Genomic DNA, 27,445 nt, shown 5'->3' on the forward strand with positions numbered 1-27,445 from the left:
ATTACTTCTTTCCAACACTTACAAGTAGCCTCTGTAACTACTAGCAACTACATCAGTTTTGATTTTAGAAAAAATTACATGAGCAGGCAAGTAATACTGTTTTGGCAAGGAAAAATGTAGACTACAGATGTCACAGAAGTTTCATTTAGCTAACAATAAAGTACCAAAATGATTTGGGGAAGGGAATCCAGTAGGTTCATATTAAAAATGACAGAAAAGATGGTAGTAATTGAATTTACTTTAGTGTTCTTCAAACTGGTAGGCACAAGCCAAGCTTTTTCACAGACATGTTTTGTTTGGACTAAACAGCATTTTAGTTTCTTTCTTTAAACTGGTTAGTACTAAAAGGAATAAAATGCATGCCATAAGAGAGAGAACCTCTAAATCTGCTAAGTAAAAGGAGCCAGTAAAAACTATCACATAATATATGATCACTTTATATGAAATGTCCAGAGGGGGCAAATCAATAAACATCAGACCAAAAAAAAAAAAAACCAAAGTGGAGTAGGGTTGAGGATGTAGTTCAGCAGTTGAGTGCATGGACTCTGCGTTTGAACATATACAAGGCCCTGGGTTCAATCCCCAGCACCACATACACACACACACACATATAAAAGTGATTTCCCAGGGCTGGGGGAGAGAGGAAGGAGTGACTGCTTATGGGTAGGAAGCTTCTGTTTGAAATGATTAAAATGTTCTAAAATTGTAGTGATTCACTACACAACTTGGTAAACACACACAAAAACCCACACCAAATTATACAAAATGATCTTTAGAGAATACAAAGTATATCTCAATAAAACTGTTAAAATGGTGACAGCACTAATTAAAAATCAAACCTTTTAACTTTAGTTGAAAAACATGACTATCTAGTAACAATAGCTATCACTCATAGCTCACATGGCCATATCCTGCTACAGATAAGAAGTAATTACCCCTTTTAGAAAAAGCACATATTCCACAGTATGCTAATGCCTACCATTTCAAAGATACCTGCCTAGCCTATACAGATACAGTAACTTTTAGCCTCAGATTACAAGAAGGGAATTGGTGCAATAGATGAAAAGATTAAAAAAATCGAGAATTTGCAATTATATGATACTCCCCTTCAACTAATAATTGGCAGAGCTACTTGTTTACTAATAAATTATTTACTAATATTTAGACATTTATTCCCTATCTGATACATAATCAATTGGTCAATTTTTATTTTCTCTTATAACAAGAGATACCTACTACAGATCAAACTTTATGCAGTCAACTATAGCCACTTGTTTCTACAGTTAAATCAGTATTTCTCAGCAAAGGTGTGAATACCAGGATAATCCTTTCTTATAGAAGACTCTTCAGTACTGTAGGGTATTTAACATTATTGGCTTCAGGGCACTAAATGGCAATACCAACCATTTATTGTTATGGGGGTGGGGGTGGGGGTGGGTTCTGATCTTTACAAGTGTTTCTAGTGGGAGGTTCTATTCAAGCACAACTAACAACTTACAACCTACCTGGGCTAGAAAGGTTTACATTATCTTAATAGTTATAGGTGAATAATCACACCTATTAACGAGTTAAGACTCATTTCTGGTATTCACCTTTATTAAATAAAATGATAACTAATCATTTCTTCAAAGATAAAGTATCTTTAGCAAACTAACCACCAACCACTAACTATAACGTTGGACTCAGGAGAGATTTCATCACTACTACAGCTATAATAGCTAATTACTATAAAAGATATAACCTTAAGTAAATCATTGTCACTTCTTTGTGGAAAAAGTTCCTTCAAGGTCTGAAGTTTAGCATCTTTAAGGTCTTCCAATTCTGAAAGGTCTTCCAATTCTGAAATATCATCATTTCTTTGTGCCACGGTAGGAAGGCCTTGGGACTCTTCATCTTCAGATGGCTCAGACCTAAACACATTTTTCAGAAGAAGAAAAACATTTTTAATGTATTGCTAATGCTTTTTCATTATATTGTCTATATGTTTATACACAATATAGAACATTTGTGCATTTTTTCAATATTAACTGCAATCTATGTTTGTCAAACAGTAAAAGAACTATTTTTCATTTCAGTATTGTTAGGTGTGTAAGTCTAATTACCAAGTCAGCATACTTTGAAGAAAATCTCAAATTATCTGGGCTGGCATGGAAAAGAACAACGGGAACTACCTGGCATTTATTTTGTTAAGATTTAAATACATTTACTAAATGCGTGCCTACTCTTTCCTATTTTTTACCATTACTGTACATCTCAGATACTGAAATCCTGCTCCTAAGAAATCGGGAAACTTACACTGATACAAAAATAAAAGAATTTTCAGGGCTCAGTAATCAGGACCTAAGTGTTAAAATTGGAATGATCTCATTCAATAGAAGTCTCTTTGCCAGGAACAAAACAATTCCTCAGCAAAAAGCATTTGTTTAACATGAGGGCTTATTCTTCGACAACTAATTTTAATCCTGTTCCATTTCATTTCATGTTTGACATTCAGTGTTAATTCACTTCATATATCCTCAGTTAAAAAAAAAATCTCACTTTGAAATCTGGTTTGATATATATATATATATATATATATATGGTATATGTATTCTAGAAATCAGAACTAAAATAGTAACAAATGGGTAAATTATAAAACCAGAGAAAAGACAGCAAGGTAGGAAATACTAAAGTATATTCCTAATGTCAGTGAATGCAATTTTACTATGTAGCTAATTCTACTTTTAGACTGCTTTCTAAACACATATTTCTATACATATTTACAATAGCTCTCTTGTGTCTTTCAGGGCACTGGTGATGCATGAGAACATTTAAAAGCAAACTCCCAAGGACTAAGAATATGTATACTACAAAGATTCTAGGTTGACTTCTTGAACTTTGTTCTAAGAAACTGATCACATAAAGTAAATAAATCTCTTCCTTTATCATTATACTTTCAAGTATAGAAAGACAATTGCACATGTCTCTTTTTTCCATTATTATACCTGAACTTATCAATCTTGACACGCTCAACTCTGAATTTGCATTCTGCTTCATTACTTTCTTCCTTCCCTTCTTTTGTCTCCTAAAAAAATCATTCAAGTTGGAATTCTTTTACAATTTCTCCCCTATATAACCACTTTCAAAGATCTTTACTCTTCAGGCTGTCATGTAATTTCTACATAGTGAAGAGACTCACACCACTTATAGTGGGACAAACTCAGGAACCTCTTGATATACTAAGCATTAATAATTATTATGCTTTGGATTTAACTTCCAGCTTACAAGAAATTCAAGTGACACGAGGAATTAAATTCAACAACATTGTAAGAATAAAAATGTTTTCTTCAGGAAAAGACTAGATCTCTTCAATAAGTTAAAGTCTCTAAAACAGAGGAGGGGGGTGGTCAAGTATGGTGGCACACACCTATAATCCCAGCTACTTGGAAAGGTGAGGCAGAAAGATTCCAAGTTTGAGGCCAGGCTAGGTATCTTGGCCAGATCCTCTCTGAAAATAAAAAGGGCTCAATGGTCAAGCACTTTGCTTAGAATATGCTAGGTCCTAGGTTCCACAGTATCACACAAAAAAGCAGGAGTCAAAGTAGACTATTTTAGTTATAAGAGTTGAATCATAATAATTTAGTAGATGTTCCTTTGTTTGGATCCTACTTTGAAAAACCAGATATAAAATACATGAAAGCTGAATATAAACAGGAAATATAAGATGACAGAGAATTATTGATTGATAATCATATTGATTTTTTTGGTGGGGAGGCAGATGAATAATCAAGTACTAAGGGGGATATGTTGGGATGTCTGTTACTGACTTTAAATATTTCAGCTGAAAATAAAAGGGAAATAGGGAAAATAATCATTAAATCTATGAAGTAGGTTTACAGATGTTCGTTATGTACTAATTTTATTTTTTATTTTTTTAAAGAGAGAGAGAGAGAATTTTTTAATATTTATTTTTCAGTTTCGGTGGACACAACATCTTTGTATGTGGTGCTGAGGATCAAACCCGGGCTACACACATGCCACGCGAGCACGCTACCGCTTGAGCCACATCCCTAGCCCCTAATTTTATTTTCTTGTATGCTTTAAAAAAAATAAAAGGAGGGGCTGTGGTTGTGGCTCAGTGGTAGAGTTTGTCTAGCACGTATGAGGCACTGGGTTCGATTTTCAACACCACATATAAATACAAAAAAAGGACTATCAAGAACTTAAAAAAAATACTTTTTTTAAAAAAAGGAAAATCTATAAAATAAATGAGACAACCACTTGTTCTTTATATGTGATCTCCTGTTGAAAGCAAGGTCTCCTTTCTCAATGCCAGAGATTCCTATCCTTTGTTCTTTTTACAGGACTTCTGCTTTATCTATCTTTCTACTCAATCTTTTTTCTGTCTAAGCTCTTCCTCCTAATCCTACAAGATTAGGATAGTAATCTTGTTCTCAAGATTACATTCATAATTCAATTAATTCAATGTACCAGAAATTTTAGGCACTGGGGACACAGCAGCAAAAAAGTAAATTCTGGGCTGGGATTTTAGTGCAGTGGTTGTGTGCTTGCCCAGCAAGTGTGAGGCACTGGGTTCAATCTTCAGTACATAAAAACAAACAAACAAATAAATAAAGGCATTGTGTCCATTTATAACTAAAAATATTTTTTAAAAAATAAATTCTCGGGTGCTGGGGTTATGGCTCAGTGGTAGAGCGCTCACCTAGCACGTGTGAGGCCCTGGGTTCGATCCCCAACACCACATAAAAATAAGTAAATAAAATGAAGGTATGAAATAAAAATAAAAAAAATAAATTCTCGGTCACAAATTTTATTAGACTCATTTTTCCTGCTTCCTTATTTCTGCGTGGTTCCAAATCTACTGTTTTTATTTATTTTGTCCCAACACTTCAGAGAAACTGCTCTCATTAAGGACAAAAATGTCCTCTACTTAGGTAACAGGGATAAAAACTTGCTTATCTAAGTTTCCCTCAGTGGTGGTTGACACTGACAAGCACTATTAATGACAATTGACAAGCCTATCCTTGAAAACTTGGCCCCACCCTCACTCATGGGTTCTCCAAGGTTACTTCTGACTTTTCTTTACTTCTCTGTCCTTAATCTCTAAAACTGGCTCTTCTTTTTTTCCTTTTACTTTCTTGAATTACTGATGTTACTTGGGATTCTGTCTTCCGTTCCTTCTTGTCTATGTGTGCTTCCTTGAATCAACTGCCAAGTTTTTAATACCTACATCAATGGGTTTGGGCAGGGGAGGCGTTGATTTTGCTACAAAAGAACAGCAGTGATGTCTAGACAGATTTTTTTTTTAAAGAGAGAGAGAGAAAATTTTTTTAATATTTATTTTTTAGTTTTCGGTGGACACAACATCTTTATTTTATTTTTATGTGGTGCTGAGGCTCGAACCCAGCGCCCGCACATGCCAGGTGAAAGCACTACCATTTGAGCCACATCCCCAGCCCTAGACAGATTTTTGATTATTTTGATTTGATATGTACTACTGGCATTTAATGGGTAAAGGTCAGAGATGATGCAAAATTAATCGTACTACAATGTAAATATAAAGTAGAGTCCTCACAAAAAAGATTTATCTGCACCCAAATGTCAAGGATGTCAAGGTTAAGAAATTCTGATTGTGCTAAGAATGTAAGCTCAGTGATAGAGTGCTAGCCTAGCATAAATAAGGCACTGGATTCTATCACCAGCACTGAAAATGAGATAAACCCTGACAACCAAAATGCTCATATATGGGGACTGACTCAATTAAACTATAGAACACTCAACTATGGAGCTGAAAAAAGATGAAAGATTATTGCAAATTAATGATTCAATAGTGGCCTGAAAATATTAAATGGAAAATTCTAAAAACTAACTATTCATGTTTTAAATAACTTTTAATTATAGAATATAATTGTTCTAATTTTTTAATATTTTTTAGTTGTAGTTGGACACAATACCTTTAAGTATTTTTATGTGGTGCTGAGGACTGAACTTAAGGCCTTGCAAATGCTAGGCGAGCGTTCTACTGCTAAACTACAACCCCAGCCCTAATTATTCTAATTTTTATTAGTTATTGCTATTTGCCATTATGCCTAATTTATAAATTAAATTTTATTACAGGTATGTATGTATAGAAACAAGATGGTATATATAGCATTCAATACTAACCAGTTTCAGGCTTCTACTATTGTCCATGAAACGTATACCCACAGATAAGGGGGAGTTACTATACATATGTAGTATACCATCTTTTATGTACGAAAGAAGAAAAAAATGACAGATGAGCTGGGTGTGGTAGTGCAATTGGGAGGCTGAAGCAGGACAACCTCAAATTCATAGTCAGCCTCAACAACTCAGTAAGGCCTTAAGCAACTCCGCAAGACCCTGTCTCAAAAAAAAAAAAAAAATGTAAAAAGAGGCTAGAGATGTTGCTCAGTGGTTAAATGTCATGGGTTTAATCCCCAGTACCCCTTCTCCCCCGCAAAAACAGATGAAACAAAACCAGTATAACCAAGTAACTAAACAAACTGGTTATTTCTGAGGTGGTATGGGGGCAGGGTTGGAATGGAGAAGAAAAAGCAAAGGGAGTAAGGGAGTGTGACTCTTCTGAGTATATCCTTTATATAGAGTTTTGATTTCTGAGATCTTGTTAATATTTTAAATGTTTTCAAATTTTAAAACAGGGGCCAGGTGTGGTGGCCTATAATTACACCTGTAATCCCAGTGGCTCGGGAGGCTGAGTCAGGAGAATTGCTAGTTCAAAGCCAGCCTCCTGGACAAAAGTGAGGTGTTAAGCAACTCAGTGAGAACCTGTCTCTAAATAAAAAACAGAAAATAGGGTTGGGGATGTGGCTCAGTGGTTGAGTACCCTTGAGTTCAATCCCTAGTACCCTTGGACCCCACCAAAAAATCTAAACAGGGACAACATACATATCTTAAAAAAAAATACAAAGAGAAGTTAATGAATCTGGGTATATTTCAAATGAGTAACTCTTAGAAAAATTTAAGTATATACCTTAACTCTAAAGACAAAACAAAACTTATAAATAAATCTTGAGCTCAATTTGTTGAGCCTAATGGTCAAATGATACAGATACAGCAATTCTGAAACTATTTTAAGCATACTTGATGCCTACAAAAATTAGTAAGTATACTGATATTGATCAATTTCTGTCAAATAAATACAGAACCAGAGATAAGAAATAGCCTTGTAGTGACAATTAGAATGAAGGTATCATTACAAACAAACACAAATTTTCACATTTTCTTTTTCTCTTCCATCTTCCCTCCGAGACCCTAGATCATTCCATTAAAAGGGCAATGCCATAACCTCTAACTTCACCCAGTAACAAAGAAAGAACTCTTCTTGTTCACAAATTTAAAAATACCATTCCCTACTAAAAGCAATCCAGAGCTACTTGAGAAATGGCCAATTCCCATTTCAGTCCTGGGGCAGGGAAAGTGCAAGTCTGGAACATCTTGTACCAAGAAAGGGAGGCTCAAAAAAATGAGAGGAATTTCTCAGACAGACACAATGGCCTGCTTGAAGGGGCCCTCATCTGCCAAAACAGTACTTTGTGCATCAAAATGAATAAGCAAGGAGTGGTAGCATTCAACTCTAATCTCAGGAACTTTGGAGGCTTTGGCAGGAAGATCAGATGTTCTAGGCCAGCCTGGGTAATTTAGTAAGATCCTGTCTCAAAAGAAAAAGAACAGGGATGTATAGCTGAGTCAGAGAGTCTTGCTTAAAAATGTGTGAGGCCTTGGGTTTAATATTCAGTACTGGTAAAACAAAACAAAACAAAAAACCACATAGTGATAGATTAGAAACTAATGAATCAGCATCTATGAGACTATAATGATGGATAATATTGTACTACATAAATAAATGAATAAATTTCTTTACAGAATACTGAATAATAAAAGTGTAAGTTTTAGAGTGACAGTCAGAACATCACCATTTTACAACTACCTCTGTCAAAACTGAGCAAGACTCAAGATGCCAAAACTGAGTTTAAAAGAAAATAGAACCATTACCCAATCCCAAGTATCTCTCCACATTACTTAAGTATTACAAAATGGCAACTTTATAGAAGAAACCTAGCTAGGATAAAGAAAACAGGGTGATCAAAGTTCATTTAATCAATAAAGGACAAACGGATATCATGTGCCTCCTAATAAGACACACTGAGAAGAACATGAAATCACTTATGGTTTATTCCTTCCGTCTAACTTAAAATTTAATTATGAAAAAACACCAAGTAAACCCAAGTATGAAGTCATCCTATGAAAATCTGACTTGTTACTTCAACAGTGAATATCATGAGAAACAAACAAATAAAAACAGAGAAAATTTTGAGATTAGACAAAATAAAAGAGATACAACAAACTAAATCCAAATGATCCTGGGGAAAAATTACTATAAGATATTCCTCAAAATATGGTACAAGCGGGCTGGGGCTGTAGCTCAGTGGTAGAGTACTTGCCTCGAATGCGTGAGGCACTTGGTTTGATCCTCAGCACCACATAAAAATAAATAAAGATATTGTGTTCATCTACAACTATACACACACACACACACACACACACACATATGGTCCAAGGATTAATTGCTAGTCCTCCAATTCCAATTGCTTGTCTGTCCATGACAAAATAAGTAATCTGTACTAGAAAGTAAAACAACTACATTAAAAACATTGCTTAGTTCAGCTGAATTTTTTCCATTGCCAAGACTTAAGAATAACCTTGATTTACAATTTAGGGCATACTACTATTCACAAACCAGTACTTTGAGTAGAAATGCTACAAAGACATTATTAGAATAAACGGTATTATATCAATGTAATTGGTATTCTGAATTTGAAATACTGAAATTATGTAAGTAAATGAATGATAACGCAAATGTGGAGAAATGTTATAATGGATGACTCTTCTTGAAAGGACTGTGAGAGCTGATATTATTTTTGCAATTTGTCTATATATTTGTAACTTTTTCAAAATAGAAAGGAAAAAGAGTGTTGGTGGGGAGGGGCAAATATATCCATTTTCCTCAGAATTAACCATGCAAGACCTTCACTATTTTCTATTTCAGAATGAGGCATGCTTGCCATACATTTATGTAAAAAGTTCAATTTAAGAGGAAGTTCCCATCTTACTGTCTGCAGCAGACAGACCTGATCTCTTGCTCTTTCTTACAGCACATTTTTTTCGCTTAAGTTTCTAGAAGATCATAAAACTTCTATGTCAATAGCTGGCTACATCTTAGAATCTCCAACAAGTTTCTTCTCATCTCTGACTCTAAAATCCAGAGTTTCTCTGGCCTAAATATTTCAACCAAGAAATCTATTCTTACCTCTACTAGTGTCCAGTAATGATCTCTATAACCACAGAGTTTTAAAAATCAAATCAATATTGTGGATTCCTAAATTTCAATCTGTAACCTATACTTCTCCCCAGATCTCAAATGTCACAAACTCAGCTACCCAGTTACATTTCCACTTAGATGTCTAAAAGTCTTCTCATTCACAGCATGTTCCTCCACCCACAAGAGACACAACCTTCCTTATCTCAGTAAATTATAACTCTACACTAGTAGCAGACCAGGCCAAAAATGTTAGTCATACTCTACTCCCTTCTCCCAAAATCCAAGTGAAATTCATGAACAAATCCTTTGTTCTATCTTCAAAGTATGTCCAGAATCAAATCACTTCTTTTCGCTTCCACAGGAATGAGACTCATCTTGGTCTCAATTTTTTTTTTTTTAAACTGGGCACTACAGACATATTTACACTCGCTTTTACTATTTCTCCCCATATAGCCAAAAAGACCTTTAAAATATCTAAGTCAGAATGTTTTACTCCTTTTGATTGATACTCTGTGGACTTCCCATATCATTCAGAATAAAACCCAAAGAACTTATGGGCCTAACATGATTAAAAACCCTTTCTACCACATCCCTTGTGGACGTAGGCCCTTCACCACATGATTTGCCTTCAACTATCCTCAAAAACATCAAGCAAAATTCCACCTCAGGATCACTGTGAACACCCTAATTACCTGGAATATTCTTTTCCCCCATCTGTATAACTTACTTTTGTAACTCCTTCACATCTTTATCCCAGCACTGGCTTATCAATTAAGCCTTCCAACCATGCTCTTTAAAAACCATGAACTTCACATTTCCCTTTTGTTATTCATACTTATTTTTTGACATACTATGTTTTATTTATCTTTCTGAGTATAATATAAACTTTAAGAGGGAAGGGATTTGGGGCTGGTTTGTTCATTACTGTATTCTTAACCACAAAATAGTACCTAGCTCATAGAATGCACACAATAAATATGTTAAAATTCAATCCACAGACTGAAGAACAAACCATAAGGCTGGAAATGTACTTTAGTGGTACAGTGAGCAAGGACCTGGGTTCCACCCCCAGCACCACAAAACAAAAGAAAAATTCGTAAAGCAATAGTACTCATTAAAATAATTTCCCTATCCAGAGTTAAAAGTATCAAGTTAGGTCTTGCTAAATCTTTTACTGAAAGGATCATTCCCAGAAAACAAAAACATATACTATACCACTCAGTATCTATAAGTTTGGGGAAAATAACAAAGATATAGTGGAGAAAAGTCAAAAAAAAAGGGAGGGGGAGGCAAGAATCCACCAAAATATTTCAAATTAATTATCTTTTCCTTAAAAAATCTCCTACATCTCTTACATATGCACATACAATGGACCTATCAGGCAGCTTACACTATAATCACTGTGTCTTTGTTGAATTTTTTCTCTTGAATGGTACTGGAGCAATTTGGGGAAACAACATCTTCACTATCAGAAGACAAATCAATGTACTGTATTCCTTTTTGATTCTTGAAATACGATATACTTGCTTTCCTTTCATTATCTGGAGTTTCTGGAACACTAGAATCTTCTGCAAAAGAAAAAGAGGAGAAAGACATTTTGAATAACTCAAATTTGCTTTTGATAACTATGATCATGTGCTAGAAATCTCTAATTCTATGCATTATTTCCTTTATAAAACCAAAAATTCCTACATTTATTAAAAAAAAAATTAGTCAACTAAGGCTGGTACTAAATGATTTTGTTTCACAGATAGTTTGCTAGAAAGACCTTAATGCAAACTGTAAAACAGTCACAGGTTTGTTTTATATTCTAAACCTTTTTTCTTTCTGCTTTTATTTCTTAGTACTCAGTTCACAACTGATAGAGAATGGAGAGCAGAGTTGGAAAGATCTGAATTCCAATCCCTAATCTCTCTATGCCTTAGTTTCCTCATCTGTAAAATACATGTGCAAACAATCAGAAAAATTTTGCATATTAAATGATGTATATAAAGCATTTAGTTTAGTCTTGCTACTAACCAACATCCCCAAAACATTAGCTCTTATGCATACATTGGTGTTAAGGGTTAAAATATGCACTCTCTCCACCCCCGCATACATAGAGTCCCAGTCACCAGTACCTTCAAAGTCTATTTTTGAAACAAAGCCTTTAAAGAGGTAATAAAGTTGAATAAGGCCATGAGGGTGGACCCTACTCCATTTCACTGTATCTGGTGACAGGCCTTCAAAGAAATGATTGGATTAAAATGAGTTAGTTAGGGTGGGCCCTTAGTCCAGTGTGCCTAGTGAGATACACCAAGGAGAGGGGGGGAGGGAAAGAGAGAAGGGAAATTGCATGGTAAAGGAAGGAGACCCTCATTGTTATACAAAATTACATATAAGAGGAAGTGAGGGGAAAGGGGGAAAAAAAACAAGAGAGAGAAATGAATTACAGTAGATGGGGTAGAGAGAGAAGATGGGAGGAGAGGGGAGGGGAGGGGAGGGGGGATAGTAGAGGATAGGAAGGGCAGCAGAATATAACAGACACTAGTATGGCAGTATGTAAAAAAGTGGATGTGTAACCGATGTGAATCTGCAATGTGTATACGGGGTAAAAATGGGAGTTCATAATCTGCTTGAATCAAATGTATGAAATATGATATGTCAAGAGCTTTGTAATGTTTTGAACAACTAATAATAATAATAATAAAAAAGAGAGATACACCAAGGATGCCAAAGAAGGAAAGGCCATGTGAGAACTGCATAGAAAGCAACCACCTTACAAATGAAGGAGAAAAGCCCCAGAAGAAATCAAACCTGCCAAAAAGTTGATATTGGAAGTCTTTGTCTCTGGAACTGTGAGAAAATAAATTTCTGTTATTTAAGTTACCTATCTGTGGTTGTTATTACTGTCTTAGATATGTAAATAATTATACCAAGTTCTCTCTCCAAGGGGAAAGTTACAAAATTAATCACCCTTCTCCCAATGAAACCACTATTTTCCCCTATATCTTATAGTAGAAAGAGATCAGACTTAAAAACGAATTCATAATAAAGTAAAACTATTGCCTTGGTCCAATGAATTAATTATAAAAAATAATGGCCAGATGATCTTTAGCTCAAAGGTAAAAACTAAATAGTTGCCATTGACTACTTTCTAGGTCATCATTAAATCCTCACTTTTTTTTTTTAATTGTAAATGGACACAATATCTTTTTACATATTTATTTTTATGTTGTACTGAGGATTGAACCCAGTACCTCACATGTACGAGGCAAGTGCTTTACCACTGAGCTCCAACTCCAGCCCAAATCCTCACTTTTAACAAACATTTAATCCTGAAATAACACTGAGGGACATACAATGTATCCCATTTTTTAAAAAAATATATTTTTTAGTTGTAGATGGAACCAATACCTTTATTTTATTTATTTATTTTTATGTGGTGCTGAGGATCAAACCCAGTGCCTCAAACATGCAGGGTAAGCGCTCTGCTACTGAACCACAATCCCAGCCCCACAATGTATCCCATTTTGCAGTTAAAACTAACAATGAGTGAAAAAGCAACTTGCCCAAAGACATATTGGAGAAAGTAATAAATGTGAATTTCAAGTTTGGGAAGTCTAAATTGTTACACTTAAAAACACAGCCTCCAACCCATGATCGCCACAAAACTGTAGCAGTCAATTTGAGGCTGAATCATATTTGCAAATAACATTAAGTACTTCATTTAGTTTATGAAACAAATCATGCCTCACGCAGTTATACTGACAGGAAATAGAGGAGTATTTTCACAACCTTTGTAAATTTACTGTAGATATTCATTGATACTAAACCCAAACCAGGTATACAAATAACAATGAAACATAATTTGTGCCAAGAAAGAGGAATAAGCAAAATGTTAAATGGTAAAGAGGGAAAACAGCCTGTTCTTCCACATAAAAATAATTAAAATGGCTATTTTGTTTTAAAAAAATAGATATTTTCATTAGTATATGCAAATGTCCCATTAGTAGTATGCTTGAGAAGACAATCTTTTCCAAAATCCTTGTCACTCATTCTCAAAAGCACACAATGAAACAAAATAAGCATTCAAGTCTACTACTGATTTATTTTTTGAGGGAGATAAAGACTCAAAACAAAAAACAAATCACCATTGGGAGATTATGAATTCACAGAGACAGTTCAAATCAATTTGATAATCCATAAGGCAAAGGCCATCTCCCAAAGTAGAATAAAAATTCATGAACCTTTATACCTGTGAGACAGTCTTTTAAAAATTTGCCATTTTTAATATTCTAATCATGTATTGCTGTAAACTGTTCAGTCCACTAACATGACAACTTATTTACAAGGCAGTTCCTTTGAATGCCAACTAAAACACATCATAAATTTGTCTTTTTAAAGGGACAAACAGACTATAAAAACAACAGATTGTAAAATCTGGTCAGTCTTAATTTGAAGGCCATAGTAGATAGGGAAATAACTGTAGCATCTTATAAAAGATAAACTCTCCAATGAAAGCTCTAAGAGCAATCTCTTACATATCATTCTAAGATGAAATGTGAAAGAAGAAACATTTCAGGTTTAAGTTTGAAAAAAGGGCAATGAGCTGGAGATCTAAGTAACTGGTAGAGTGTTTGCCTATCATCCTGTGTGAAGCCCTAAGTTAGATCCTTAGCACTGCATTAAAAAAAAAAAAAAATTAAAGATAACTTTTTAAAAGAAAAGAAAAAAAAGACACTCATGCTATTAATTGGACCAATGCAAAAACATTAAACTTTCAAGGGATGCTTTTTTTTTAACAATAGCTATTATATCTACAATAAAACTGTTGTATCACAACCATATATTAATAAAGAAATGCATATTCACTTGAGAATATAAGGCAAAGACAAATGAGGCTTTAATGTAAGCTCTTAATAAAAAAAAGGCACAGGGATTTGGGGTTGTGGCTCAGTGGAAGAGCGCTTGCCTAGCATGTGTGAGGCTTTTGGTTTGATTCTCAGCACCACATATGAATAAATAAATAAATAAAGGTCCATCAATAACTAATAAAAATTTTAAAAAAAGAAAGAAAAGGGCACAAAAATATTTTAAGATGCAGAACAGCGTTTGCAAATACTTCTGACTCGGACTCACTGTAAAAGACATATTTTAGATTATGATCCTAAACACAGATTGTTAGATAAAACTGAAAGATTCCAGAAAATCTTGGTATAGTTAATACACTCTGATGATTTTCTCTCCATTAACAATCATATATATATTGAGTCAAAACCAAGAAATTGATTTTATGACAAATTATTTATGACCCATAGTTTGAAAAACACTGTTATAACAAAACTCATCTATTCTCTGGCATATAATTAAATCTATACTTAGACTTTGTCTGCTTTTCAAGTACCCTTAAAACTTAACAGTATTTTTACACAACAAAGAGAATCTCGGTAAATTCTCCAAAGATTAGATGTCTCAAAAAACAGTCAAATTACAAGTAAATGTTAATAAAATCATGTTAGCAAAGTTTCAGTCATTTGCAAATTTTAAAAAAGGGGGGAAAACATAAAAACTACTTAAAAATAACTTTAGAGTCCAAAAGAAAAAAGCAACAAAAATATAAAAATCTAGGACACATTATATTTATGTCACAACACTTAAGAATTAAAATAATCTGGTAAACTAATATAAGATTAGAGAAATATATTAATAGCCCACAAGATATAAATATATAGAGGAATTTAGAGTATAATGATAATATTTTAAGGTAAGAAAAATAATTTTTCTGTGGGACATGGTGGTACACTCCTATAATTACTGTGACTTGGGAGGCTGAGGCAGCATTTTTGAGACCGTGTCTCAAAACAGAAAATAAATAGGTCTAGGATGTGGTTCAGTGGTAAGGCACCCCTGGGTTCAACAGCCAGTACCAAGGGGGAAAAATTAATTTTTTATCAAATGCTTCTGGAACAAATGACTAGTAACTGGTGAATAATGAAACAAGAAGAAAATTATATCACTCTTTCAACAAAATAAAGTTAAAAAAATCAATGTGAGGGCTGGGGTTGTGGCTCAGCGGTAGAATGCTCGTGTAGCAAGGCCCTGGGTTCAATCCTCAGCACCACATAAAAACAAATAAAATAAAGGTATTGTGTCCAACTACAACTAAAAAATATTAAAAAAACAAAAAACAATGTGAAACCCACAATGAGATACCAAATCACACCATTCATGCTATGATCAAAAACAGAAAATAGTTAGGGATGTACCCTACTGGCAGAGGGCATGCTTAACGTATATGAATTCTGATCTCAATCCCCAGAACACACACACACCAGAAAAACCCAATAACAATAACAAAAACACCAAAACCCAAATCAAAACAAAACAAAAAACCATATTGATAATAACAATTGTTGGTAAGGATGTTAGTGGAGAAGGAAAGCCTACGCATTGTGGGTAGGAATGTTAAATAGTTTAGCCACTATGGAATAGTATGGCAGTTCCTCAAAAATTTAAAAATATAATTACCACATTATCCAGTAATTCTACTTCTGGATATACACTCAAAAGAACAGAAAAGCAGACCATTGAAGAGATATTTATACACCCATATTTACAGCAGTACAATCTGTAATAGCCAAGAGGTGGAAGCAACCCAAGTGTCCACTGATGGATGAATAGATAAACAAAACACCTCACACACACCACACACAAAAGGATATTATTTAGCCCTAAAAAGGAAGAAAATTCTGAAATATACCATAAATAACATGGATGAATCCTGAGGACAATATGCTAAATGAAACAAGATAATCAACAATACTAATAGTGTATGATTCTGTTTAATGAGGTACATAGAACAAATAAATTCAAATTCGTAAGGACAGAAAATACAATGTGGTTTCAGAGACAAGGGAAATAGGGAATGGGGAACAGTTGTTTAACAGGTATAAAGTTTCAGTTTTGCAAGATGAAGAACTTTAGAAATTGTCTACGTAACAATGTGAATGTGCTGGACTGAATACACTGTACACTGAACTATACACTTAAAAATAGCTAAGATGGTAATTTTTAACCTTTATGTGCATTTCTCCATAATAAAAAATTTAAAATAACACAAACATGCTTGAAGAATATGGGCTAATATATTTATAATGAGGAAATGCCTATCTGATCAGAACATAAAACCCAGATGTATTAAAGGATGAACAAACTGATAATACAAAATATAAAATTTGCTGTTTTCTATGGCTACTTGGGAGGCTGAGGCAGGGCGACTGCAAATTTGAAGCAAACTTGGGTAACTTAGAGGGACCCTCTTTTAAAATAAAAAAAATTTTAAAGGGCTGGAGGTATAGCTCAGTGGTAAAGTACCCCCAAGTTCAATCCCCAGTACCAAAACAAAACAAAACAAAAAAAAAAGTGAAGCTTTTCTGTGGCAAACAAACAGGACATTACAGTTCAAATATTTGTGTCCTCTCTAAAAATTGGTATGTTGAAATCCTAACCCTTAAGGTATTTGGAGGTAAGGTCTTTGGGAAGTGACTAAATTATAGGGGCAGAGCTCTCATGAATGTTATTAATGATCTATAAAAGAGGCCAAAGAGATTTTTTGCCCATAAAGGTATGTGAGTTACAGAGAAAAGACTGCCCTCTATGAGTGGGTTCTCACATACTGAATGTGCTGGTGTCCTGATGTAAGAATTGAATTTTAGTTGCTTATAAGCTACCCAATCTATGGTAGTTTGTTATAGCAGCCCTAACAGACTAAAGACAGAAAAAATTAAAAAAAAAAAAGATGAAAAAATACAAATCATTTATCAGAAAAAGAGACGTGAGAAAAACATAGAGGAACACAGAAAAAAACCCAAATGGCAGATACATTTAAGAAACTATACTTTACCTAAAAAATAAAGTAATGAGATACTTCTGTCTAATTATTAGCCTGATGAAGGTTAAAAATAGGTTAAAATACTTAAGCCAAATATGAAAAAGGAGACATCACAAAACCAAGCTGTAAGAAGGTACAAATTAGTAAAATTTTTGTGTGAGGTAATTTGACAGTAACAAAATATTAATTATTCTCCCTTTAATCTGACAATTCCATTCTCAGGAATTTTCACACTGATTGTACACATGCAAAAAACAATTTTGTAGAAAAAAAAAGTGATGGTAACTACAGTATTTTTTGTCATTGTTACTATTTGTTTTTTTTTTTACTGATTGAACCCAGGGGTGCTTTACCACTGAGCTACATCCCCAGTCCTTTTTATTGAGACAAGTCTTGCTAAATTGCTGAGGCTGGACTGAAATTTGCGATCCTCCTGCCTCAGCCTCCAAGTCACTGGGATTATAAGGCATGCAGCATCACACCCGCTATAGCATTTTTTTTTAACTGAACAAAACCAAAATGACTAATGGACATCAACAGGGAACTATAAGGAAGTACAATATATCTGTATAAGATACTCTGTACTCACTAACAAACTGAAGTATAGCATATTTTATATTTTATTTAGAGACACAGGGTCTCACTGAGTTGCTTAGGGCCTTGCTAAATTGTTGAGACTGGCTTTGAACTCACAATCCTCCTGCCTCAGTCTCCTGAGCTGCTGGGATTACAGGTGTGCACCACCACACCCAGCAAGTATAGCATACTATAATATAAAATGACATGGAAAGTATCAAAAAATCCTTCTAATTAACAGCAAGTTACATTACAATGCGTATGTAATACAATATATTTTTGCTTAAAGCCAAAAGGAAAACCTAACCCATATACACAGAGGGGAAAAAATCAAAAGAATAAACATCAGAACTAAAGATCACAAAGATCATTATATAATGCTATATTCATGTGACTTAAAAAAATTTTTTTAGTTGTAGTTGGACAAATAACTTTATTTTGTTTATTTATTTATGTGGTGTTAAGGATTGAACCCAGGGCCCCTGCACATGCTAGGCAAGCACTCTACTGCTAAGCTACAACCTGAGCCCTCCTGTAACTTTTTATGTAACATTTTGATGTGAAAAAATATCTAATTATGTGAAGTAAGAGTAGAAAAGGAAAATAACACACATTTAAAAGGCACTTCAGGAGATAGCATTTAGAGTGCTTTTCTTAGCATGTATGAGGCCCTGGGTTTGATCCATAGCACCACAAAAAAAGAAAGAAAAAAATACACTGAAGTTTTATACTACATCTGAATACTTACTGTAGTTACTTATTGGCTACAAAATTGTGACGCTAAAACAATACACTCAGGTTTATCATTCAAAGGATCAAACCATTTTACTAATGGCAAGGATAACAGAAAACTCCTAAGCAAAGCCAGGCAAAAAGGAATGAAGTTCAAAAAATTGAGGTCTTATCCAAGATCACACAATCTGTACGAGTCAGAGCAACGCTCTCCGGAAGCCTTTTTAATAACAGGTATTCAAATTCCCCAAGCACACACTGCAACTTCACACAATTCCAATCTCAAAAAATGATCGATAAACCCATCTAATTTTATTTTCTTCAATTTTTCCTCCTAGGTAAAATGTGTTTCAGTTCCTCTGAAAAGTTAAACTGTCCAACTGTGCTTCAGTTGTCAAGTATTTGATTCCTTTCCTCAGATACCTCCTTCCCTTTGTCCTTTTTCTACTAGCATCTTCCTCTTGACTAACATATATCTCTTCATGACACTGCATTTCTATCAAGCTATTACTCCCCCATTTCCTTTCTTGAAAGAAATAGTCTTCATCTCACCATTCTTCTGAAACTGTTAAAAGTTAACAGCAACCTTTAATTTTTTTCTTTTTTTGACTTCCAGGACACCTAATTTATGACTATTTAAGTCATCCTTTTTATCTTTCATTGATTTTCCTGCATTTGCCATCCAGTGTTGATGTTTCTTACTGTACACTCTGTTGGGGAGGTCTTTTGTTAATTACAACAATGACTCCCAAGTAGACTTCCTCAGATTCAGATCATTCTCTGAACTTCAAACTTTACTTTGGTATGGAAATATAACAAGTAACACTGCTCAGTGTATTTTAATCTTTCCCCTAAATGTACTTCCTATTTTAGTTGGTAGTGTCAATTACCCAACTGTCCAAGCATGGAACATTTACCTTTAAATTATCCACATTCAACTGATCACCAAATACATATCATATAAAAACTCCCCTAAAATTCTTCCTGTCATCCCTATAGTCAATTCCCTATATTGAGATTTCAATTAATAGAACAGCTTCATTAATGGTCTTTTCGTGCAAAAATATTCTACAGTATATAACAAATAAAGTCCACCCCACCTTGCACAGCAGATAAAGGTCCCTTACAACCCAGCAGCTTCTATTTCTATTTTTTTAGCTTCATCTACACTGTCTAAAACCTCCTCTTTCACAAGTAATAACCTCTTCTCATCCTCTATACACATACAGTACAATCTTCAAGGCATCAATTATTTCCAACCCTTTCATCATTTGTTCACCCAATAAATAATGATTATTTACATTATTTACTGTCTACTCCAAAAGTCATCACCTTATGACTTTTCATAATCCTTCCCAGATGCCAAGTATGGCGGTGTACATCTGAGGACGCTGAGGCAGTAGGATCTTGAGTTCTAAGCCTCAGCAATTTAGTGAGGCCCTAAGCAACTCAGCAAAACTCTGCCTCCAAATAAAATATTTAAAAAGGCTGGGGATGTGGCTAAGGGTTCCTGAGTTCAATCCCTGGGACCAAAAAAGAAAGAAATCATAATCCTTCCCATGAAGAATGGGGAATTTAATCATCTGTAAACAGACAGTGATTCTACCTTGCTTTAATGTGTTTTTCTCTATTATTTTCTCTAGAATGATAGAGAAAAATGCTTTAATGTTTCTCTCTCTTATCACACTGCATATTTACATGTCCTTTCCTCTTTCTGCTCCTTGAAGATCATGCTTTACTCATATTTTTCTTCTTTATACATAAAACAAAGCTCTCCTCTTTCATTTATCTTCCATTATTTTAATACTTCTAAAACTTCTGTGTGCCCACGTCAAAGAAAAAAAGAAAAATAATATGTAAGCAACAACCACTGAAATCTTTGGGCACTGGGAGAATAAAATAAATTGAGGGACTGGGGAACAGTTCTGTGATACCATGAGCTAGCATTAGCATGCACGAGGCCCTAGGTTTGCTCTTCAGCACCATCGAAAAAACAAAACAAAACCTAGGTCAACAGGTTAAGTGTATACCTCTCATTTAGATGAGCATTGTGGAGCCTCTTCTGTGCCAAAAACAGTTTTCACGTATCCATACCTACAGAATATCTGATTGTTGGGGATTGTCTCAAGGTCATAAAAAAAGAGGGATACTTACTAATATTACCCTCTCCTCATGTAAGAATACTTCAACACATTTACTGAGGGTTTATATATCAGACACCATTCTGAGCAATGAGGATGAGCAAGTGAACTATGTAAAATCTCTGCTTTCATGGGACTCAACAAGAAAAACACATACATAATGTAATGCTAAGTAGAGGTAAACATTATGAAGACATACAGCAGAGTAAAGCTGGGGCAGGGGACAGAGGAGGAGTTGTTATTTCAAACACAGTGTTGAGGACAGGCCTTCTAAAACAGATAACATTTCACTAATGTGAATGAAGGAGCTGAGTCATATGCAAATCAGTGGAAAGGGTCTTCTAAGCAGAACAAAGAATAAATGGAATGAAGCAAAGATGAGACCATGCTTGGCATATCGAAGAAACAATGTGGCTGTGGCACAGTAATTGAAGGAGAGTGGTAGAAAATGAAGCCATGCTGGGCACAGTGACGCACACCTGTAATCCCAGCTCTTCGGAAGGCTGAGGCAGGAGGATCACAGTTCGAGGCCAGCCTGGGCAACTTAGCGAGACCCTGTCTCAAAATAGAATAAAAAGGGCTGAAACTATAGCTCAATGGTACAGCACTTGCCTAACATGCATGAGGCCCTGGGTTTAATCCCAGTACTGAAAAAAAAAGAAAAGAAAACCATAACTTCTATTAGGTAAAACAATAGGATTAGTTGGAAAAGTCAGTGAATATGGGTTATCTGGAATATATACAATTTCCATCCTATAGGCTGACTTAAATCTTAAGCCCTGCTGTAAATAAATTAGTACAGTATTATTCCACAATGGCAGTATGAGAAGTTACCACAAGATAAAAAAAGTAAGGTCAAGGGGCTGGGGTTGTGGCTCAGCCCTAGCACACTTGCCTCACACGTGTGAGGTACTGGGTTCAATCCTCAGCCTCACATAAAAAAAAATAAACAAAATTTTAAAAAAAAGTAAGGTCAATTTTCACATATTATTGATGATTCCCATATCTCCAACACCAGTCCTAACCTTGATTCAACACTCCATTCACTAAACTTTCCACTCCTACCCACTAAATTGCCTTAGCACTTGGGGGCTGGACCTTTGATTCCTACTTGAATTCTCAAAGACCTGCTCAATGGCTTTTAATAGTTAATTCCTACCTATTCTTACGGATAGCCCTTCCATCTTTTTCTTCCAATTACTTAAACTAAAAATCTTAACATTCAACCTATCTCATTTCTACCATCAATCTAGTTGTGAATGGAGGCCAAGGATGTCACTCAATGGTAGACCACTTGCCTGGCATGTGCCAAGCCCCAAGTTCAACCCCTACTACCACAAACATAATAAAACATAAGCATTAAAAAAAAAAAAAAAACCCGAATGCTTCTTTCTTTTCTACTTCTGCTATCAGTAAGCTCAGATTACAAGAACTTCCTAAATGATTTCCTTCCCTTCAACCTCTAACCTCTATCAACATATAGTACTCAATACTGCTAGACTTTTTAAAACTTTTTCATTTTTTTACCATACTATTCATACTATTTACTATTCACTGGACACCAAGTTAACTATAATATACGGTTTAGACTTAACTTTAATTTTCAAGACTCCAAAAAATTCATAGTATCATTTACAATAATCACACACACACACACACACACACACACACATATTTTTTTTTTTTTTGGTGGTACTGGGGATTGAACCCAGGGTCTTGTGAATGTGAGGCAAGCACTCTACCAACTGAGTTATATCCCTGGCCCAGTAATCATATCTTAACAGTAGGATGGTTTCTAACCATTCCTAGGACAAAATTAATTTTCATATTTCCCAATTTTAAGAATGACCATGTGCTGGGCAAGCTGGTTCATGCCTGTAATCCCAGGGATAAGGAGGCTGAGGCAGGAGGATTGCAAGTTTGAGACTTGCCTCAACAACTTAGCAAGGCCCCAAGCAACTTAATGAGACCCTGTTCTCAAAAAATAAGAAGAGCTGGGGTCATAACTCAGTGGTAGAGCACTCCTGGTTTCAATCCACAGTACCAAAACAACAATAATCAAGTAAAACAGAAAAATGCATTCTGATTAGAATAGGCTATTAAAAATTTCACATTACAAATATTGCCAAATAACTAGAACAGTCCACTGAGACGGGCATGGTAGCACAGGCTTGGCCTGTAGTCCCAGGAGGATCAAAGGATCAAAGCCAGCCTCAGCAACTCTAAACCAGTCTCTAAACAAAAAAAAAAAAAAAAAAAAAAAAAAAGGGCTGAAGATGTGGCTCAGTGATTAAGAGCCCCTGGGTTTAATCCCCAGTCCAAAAAACAAACAAACACAAAAACCCACTGAAATTCAGTGTACAAAGTACTTTTACTTTCAGAATTGACAAAAATCTCTGGATCTCAGATTTTAAGTGCCTTGCCCAATGTCCCACCTTTAACTAAAATGAAGAAACAGACTCAAAATCCTATACCTAGAACCCAGCCCTCACCTTCCTTATTTACATAAGAAACAGGTGGAAAGCACTAGGAAAACACTAAAATACATGGGCCTTGAGACATTACCTAAGGCATTTGTTATGCAAATCAAATCTCTACTGAAACAATGAACATCAAAGTCATTTCTAGGCTTAAAATTCTTCAGTTGTAATGATAACATTGCTACAAGTTAAAAACTTCTGAGAGAATCAAAGTCCTTGGAAATGTGACTCCTAACTACCTCAATGCAACCTACAATTCATTCCACAAAGTTCTAACTAACTACACCAAAGTATTTTAAAATTTTACTTTTATGATAACTTGTAAGGAATCGGTCATCACTCTTACAGTTAAGTAGTAGAGTGGCAAAGAAAATATCAAGGCTGAAATTATGTATTTTTTTTTAAGACAGAGAGAATTTTAATATTTATAACACAACATCTTTGTATGTGGTGCTGAGGATCGAACCCAGGCAGCATGCATGCCAGGCAAGCGCGCTACCGCTTGAGCCACATCCCCAGCCCTGAAATTACGTATTTTGCCAATCTTTCAGGTGACATTAATTTTAAAGCTGCTTGTAAAACACTGAGTTTTGCATTTAAAATTTTTGCATTAAGTATTACAGCCAGGCAAGGTGGCGCACTCCTGTAATCCCAATGGCTCAGAAGACAGAGGCAGGAGGATCATGAGTTCAAAGCCAGCCTCAGCAACAGCAAGGTGCTAAGCAACTCAGTAAGACCCTGTCTCTAAATAAAATACAGAATAGGGCTGGGGATATGGTTCAGTGACCTGAGTTTGGTCCCTGGTAACAAACAAAAAAAGTCTTACAGAAATAAACATTAAAGCTTATAATGTTCCTTTTACCTTTCACTGTATAATATAATGATTAAAAGTTTATGCTCAGAAATCAGAAGGCATGATTGCATCACGGCTCTACCAAGTCCCTAAAAATTTAACCTCTCATAGTGTCATTTCTGCAAAATTAAATAATATTTATCTTGTAGGATTACTGTGCAAATTAAATGACCCAATATAAAGCACTTAGTAATGCCTAAAAAAAAAAATGGAATTAAAAAATATCTCTGGCCCAGTGCAGTGGCGCATGGCTGGGGAGGCTGAAGCAAAAGGATCAAGAGTTCAAAGCCAGCCTCAGCAAAAGCAAGGTGTTAAGCAACTCAGCAAGACCTTGTCTCTAAATAAAATACAAAATAAGGCTGGGGATGTGGCTCAGTGATCAAGTGCCCCTGAGTTCAATCCCCAGTACCAAAAACAAAAACAACTCTGTTAACGCTCATTAAATGGATTAAAATAGAAATTTTAATTTTTGACCTATTCTCAAATCCTCTCTCTATAACAATCTGTTAATGTGATTTATGGTTTGGTCACCATGAAGAATTACCAATTATGCAAATGCCATTCTAGGGACATCTAGGAAGCCTGGTGAAGGTAATACACTGAAAATGATCTGATCTTTATTTGTACAGAGATTGTCTTCAGGTACTGATCTAGCTTACAATTTTTGAAGGAAAATGAGATAAACAATCTCTGGTCAAATAACAGGCTCAGGCTGCCTGCGGTGGCACACACTTAATCCCAGCAGCTCAGGAGGCTGAGGCAGGAGGGTCGGAGGACCTCAGTCCAAAAGCCAGCCTCAGCAATTTTGTGAGGCCCTAGCAACTAAGCAAGACCCTCTCTAAATACAAAAAAAGGGTAGAGGGGAGTCGGATATGGCTCAGCCATTAAATGTCCCTCGGTACCGAAAATAAATGAATGAATGAATAAATAAATAAATAAATAAAAATATCAGTCTCAAAATCTACCACAGAACTGAGTCACCTACATTCATTCCTCTTTCAGCAGCCACTCTGACCCAAGGGCGACCAAAATTCTGCTTTTGACTTCTACCATTGGACTATATTCCAAGAACGTGAGTTCTTAAAAGTGAAGAAACAATGAATGGGTGCTCAGATACATGGTCCTTATGACAGTACCAAAGATGTACTTTAAAGGGCAAACTGGAAGATAATGCATCAATTTGTATGACATTAAAATTTAGAAATAGAATCTCTTCTCGCATTCGCCCTTTAAATTTTTCTTTGATGCCACATCAATTTGCAACATTGTAACTCACCTGTTTTTTCAGTTATATCTGAATCAGGGGTGTTTGCCCTGCTAACTTCCCCTTCAGCATTCTCCTCTTCAGCACTAAGAGAAATTGGTGAAGAAGGGCCGGGCTGGGAGGGCTGGGAGGGCTGGGGGGTTGCTTCGGGAGCTTCCTCAATCTTACTCCTTTTCTCAAAGCGAAAACGGTCCAAATTGAAAAGATTCATTTTGGTGGAAACCACCACGCTGAGGTCAGGGGACTTTAAATGAACTATCTGCCGGGGGTAAAAATAAAAGAGGAAAAGAGACCGTGAAAACAATGTACAATACAAAGCCCTAATACTTCATTCCCAAGGCAATAATGGGCCGGCAAACATGCCAGTGGCTCAGAACTATTATGGCTGCCCTTCATTGCTAAGCCATACAGACCAAAAGGTGAACAGGAATATCTTTTTAAAATTTCCATTGCTTTCACTCCCCTTCGCGCGTCCCCCCTCACGCCCCGCCTTACTCGAACCACGAGCTGACCCTCGTGCAACCTCCTCTTACCCCAGCACGCGCAGGCACGTTCCCCAATCTAACCCCCCAGCGGGCCGCGCGCCCGCCCACAGAGAGAGGCTGCCGGCACTACTGTGCCTCTTGCCTCGAGAAAGGACCTGCCAGGGCCCGCGGTTCAACACTGCGGGGACACAAAGAGGCCAAAGAAGGGGAGCGGCGGAGGCCGTGCTGGCGGGCACCCGCCCGGAAGTTGACGCGGCGCGATCCCAGCTGAGAGGAAGCTGACAGAATCAAGAACACACCGGGAGGCTCAGAGGTGGATGAGCTCGGACATCTCTTAAACGCTCACTCGCTACCTCTTCGCTCTCTTTCTTCCTTCGGTACTTACTCCCTTGCAGCCTCGGTGCGATGTAACAAAGGTTGAAAAGAAAGAAATAATTCCCGGCGGGAGGCGACGGTAGCCGGGCCGGGACCTTCCAAAACAGCACAGAGAAACCTAAAGAGCGCGTAGTGATGACGCAACACACAACCCAGGCTTTTTTTTTCTTCCCAAGCGACGCGCGAGCGGATAATATCTGGGCGCGCGCTGTTGTCATGGTAACTCGTACCCGCCTCTGCCTGGTTCTAAGGGTGGGATTGTTCTGTATGTACATTTGTTCTGTTTCTCCAGTTTAGCTACAGAGTTGTTAAATAGAACAATAATAAATGACACAATGATAATAAGTAGCATAATAATTATAATTCATGTACAATTTAGTACATAAAATGTATATTTTAAAACATAGATGACATTGCGTTAAATGTTTTAGGTGAATAATGTAAGATAAGCATATTTACAAAACGAGGAGACTGAGGCCTATGTTAAATAATCAGTAAGGGACAAATATCTGATGATGTTGAATTGCAATACATGTGATCTGCCTCCCCATTATTGGCGGACTCTTCTTTAAAAAGAGGAATATGGCAATTTACCTCTCTTGATGGAAATATTACCTTAAGAAGATTTACTCCATTGTACCCACGTTAAACAGGTGATATTTCTGACTTAGCATTTTCCTTAAGGAGAAATTGCTATATATAAATTTTCTACCAAATAAATCAGCCAATGTCCACATAAATTGCATTATTTTTTATAAATCAGTCTTATTAATTGATGAACCTACAATTTTATCCAAAATGTGCACACATAAAATCAAGCGTCAGGGGCTGGGGATATAGCTCAGTTGGTAGAGTTCTTGCCTCCATCTACAAGGCCCTGAGTTCAATCCTCATCAGCACACACACATCCAAAATTAAGTGTCAGGATTCATAAAATTTAATATCAAAGCCTCAACAATTGGGGGTTTCTGTTAAACCTACCTTGGATATCTCATGAAATGCTTAAGTTGTATGTATGCATGATAAATGATTAAAGAATATAGTTATTTTGTGATGAAGACTCGTACATTCAGACAGATCTGAGATTGATGATAGACTCCATTAGCTGAATGACTAAACAAATTATATAACCTCTCTAAAACTTAGTTTCGTCATCCTTTAAATGTGATTATCAAGGCTGGGATTGTGTGGCTTGCATGTGTGAGGCTCTGGGTTCAATCCTTAGCACCACATTTTAAAAAATAAATAAAGTTACTGTGTCCATCTACAACTAAAAATGTTTTTTTAAATGTGATTATCAATAAT

General features: G+C 35.7%; 1 protein-coding gene across 3 annotated transcripts in view; it reads right to left on the reverse strand.

Moving 5' to 3' along the window:
- Smarcad1 (SWI/SNF-related, matrix-associated actin-dependent regulator of chromatin, subfamily a, containing DEAD/H box 1) overlaps positions 1-26,258 on the reverse strand; it is a 75,669-nt gene extending 49,411 nt beyond the window's left edge. The window contains exons 1-4 of one of the 3 annotated variants that reach the window (XM_046458891.2): positions 26,151-26,258; positions 25,293-25,539; positions 10,752-10,929; positions 1,742-1,910 (exon numbers count right to left, since the gene is read on the reverse strand). In XM_046458891.2, coding sequence (XP_046314847.1) covers positions 1,742-1,910; positions 10,752-10,929; positions 25,293-25,491 — 546 coding nt within the window. In that variant the 5' untranslated portion in view covers positions 25,492-25,539; positions 26,151-26,258. Of the gene's footprint in view, positions 1-1,741; positions 1,911-10,751; positions 10,930-25,292; positions 25,540-25,813; positions 26,011-26,064 lie in introns of those variants that run through there. The other 2 variants (XM_046458890.2, XM_046458889.2) reach the window with 2 other exon arrangements.
- Positions 26,259-27,445: the final 1,187 nt, after the last annotated feature.

The sequence above is a fragment of the Marmota monax genome, unplaced genomic scaffold, assembly GCF_021218885.2.
Source record: "Marmota monax isolate L192 unplaced genomic scaffold, Marmota_monax_Labrador192_F-V1.1 WCK01_AAM20220418_F8-fsc00002, whole genome shotgun sequence".
NCBI lineage: Eukaryota > Metazoa > Chordata > Mammalia > Rodentia > Sciuridae > Marmota > Marmota monax.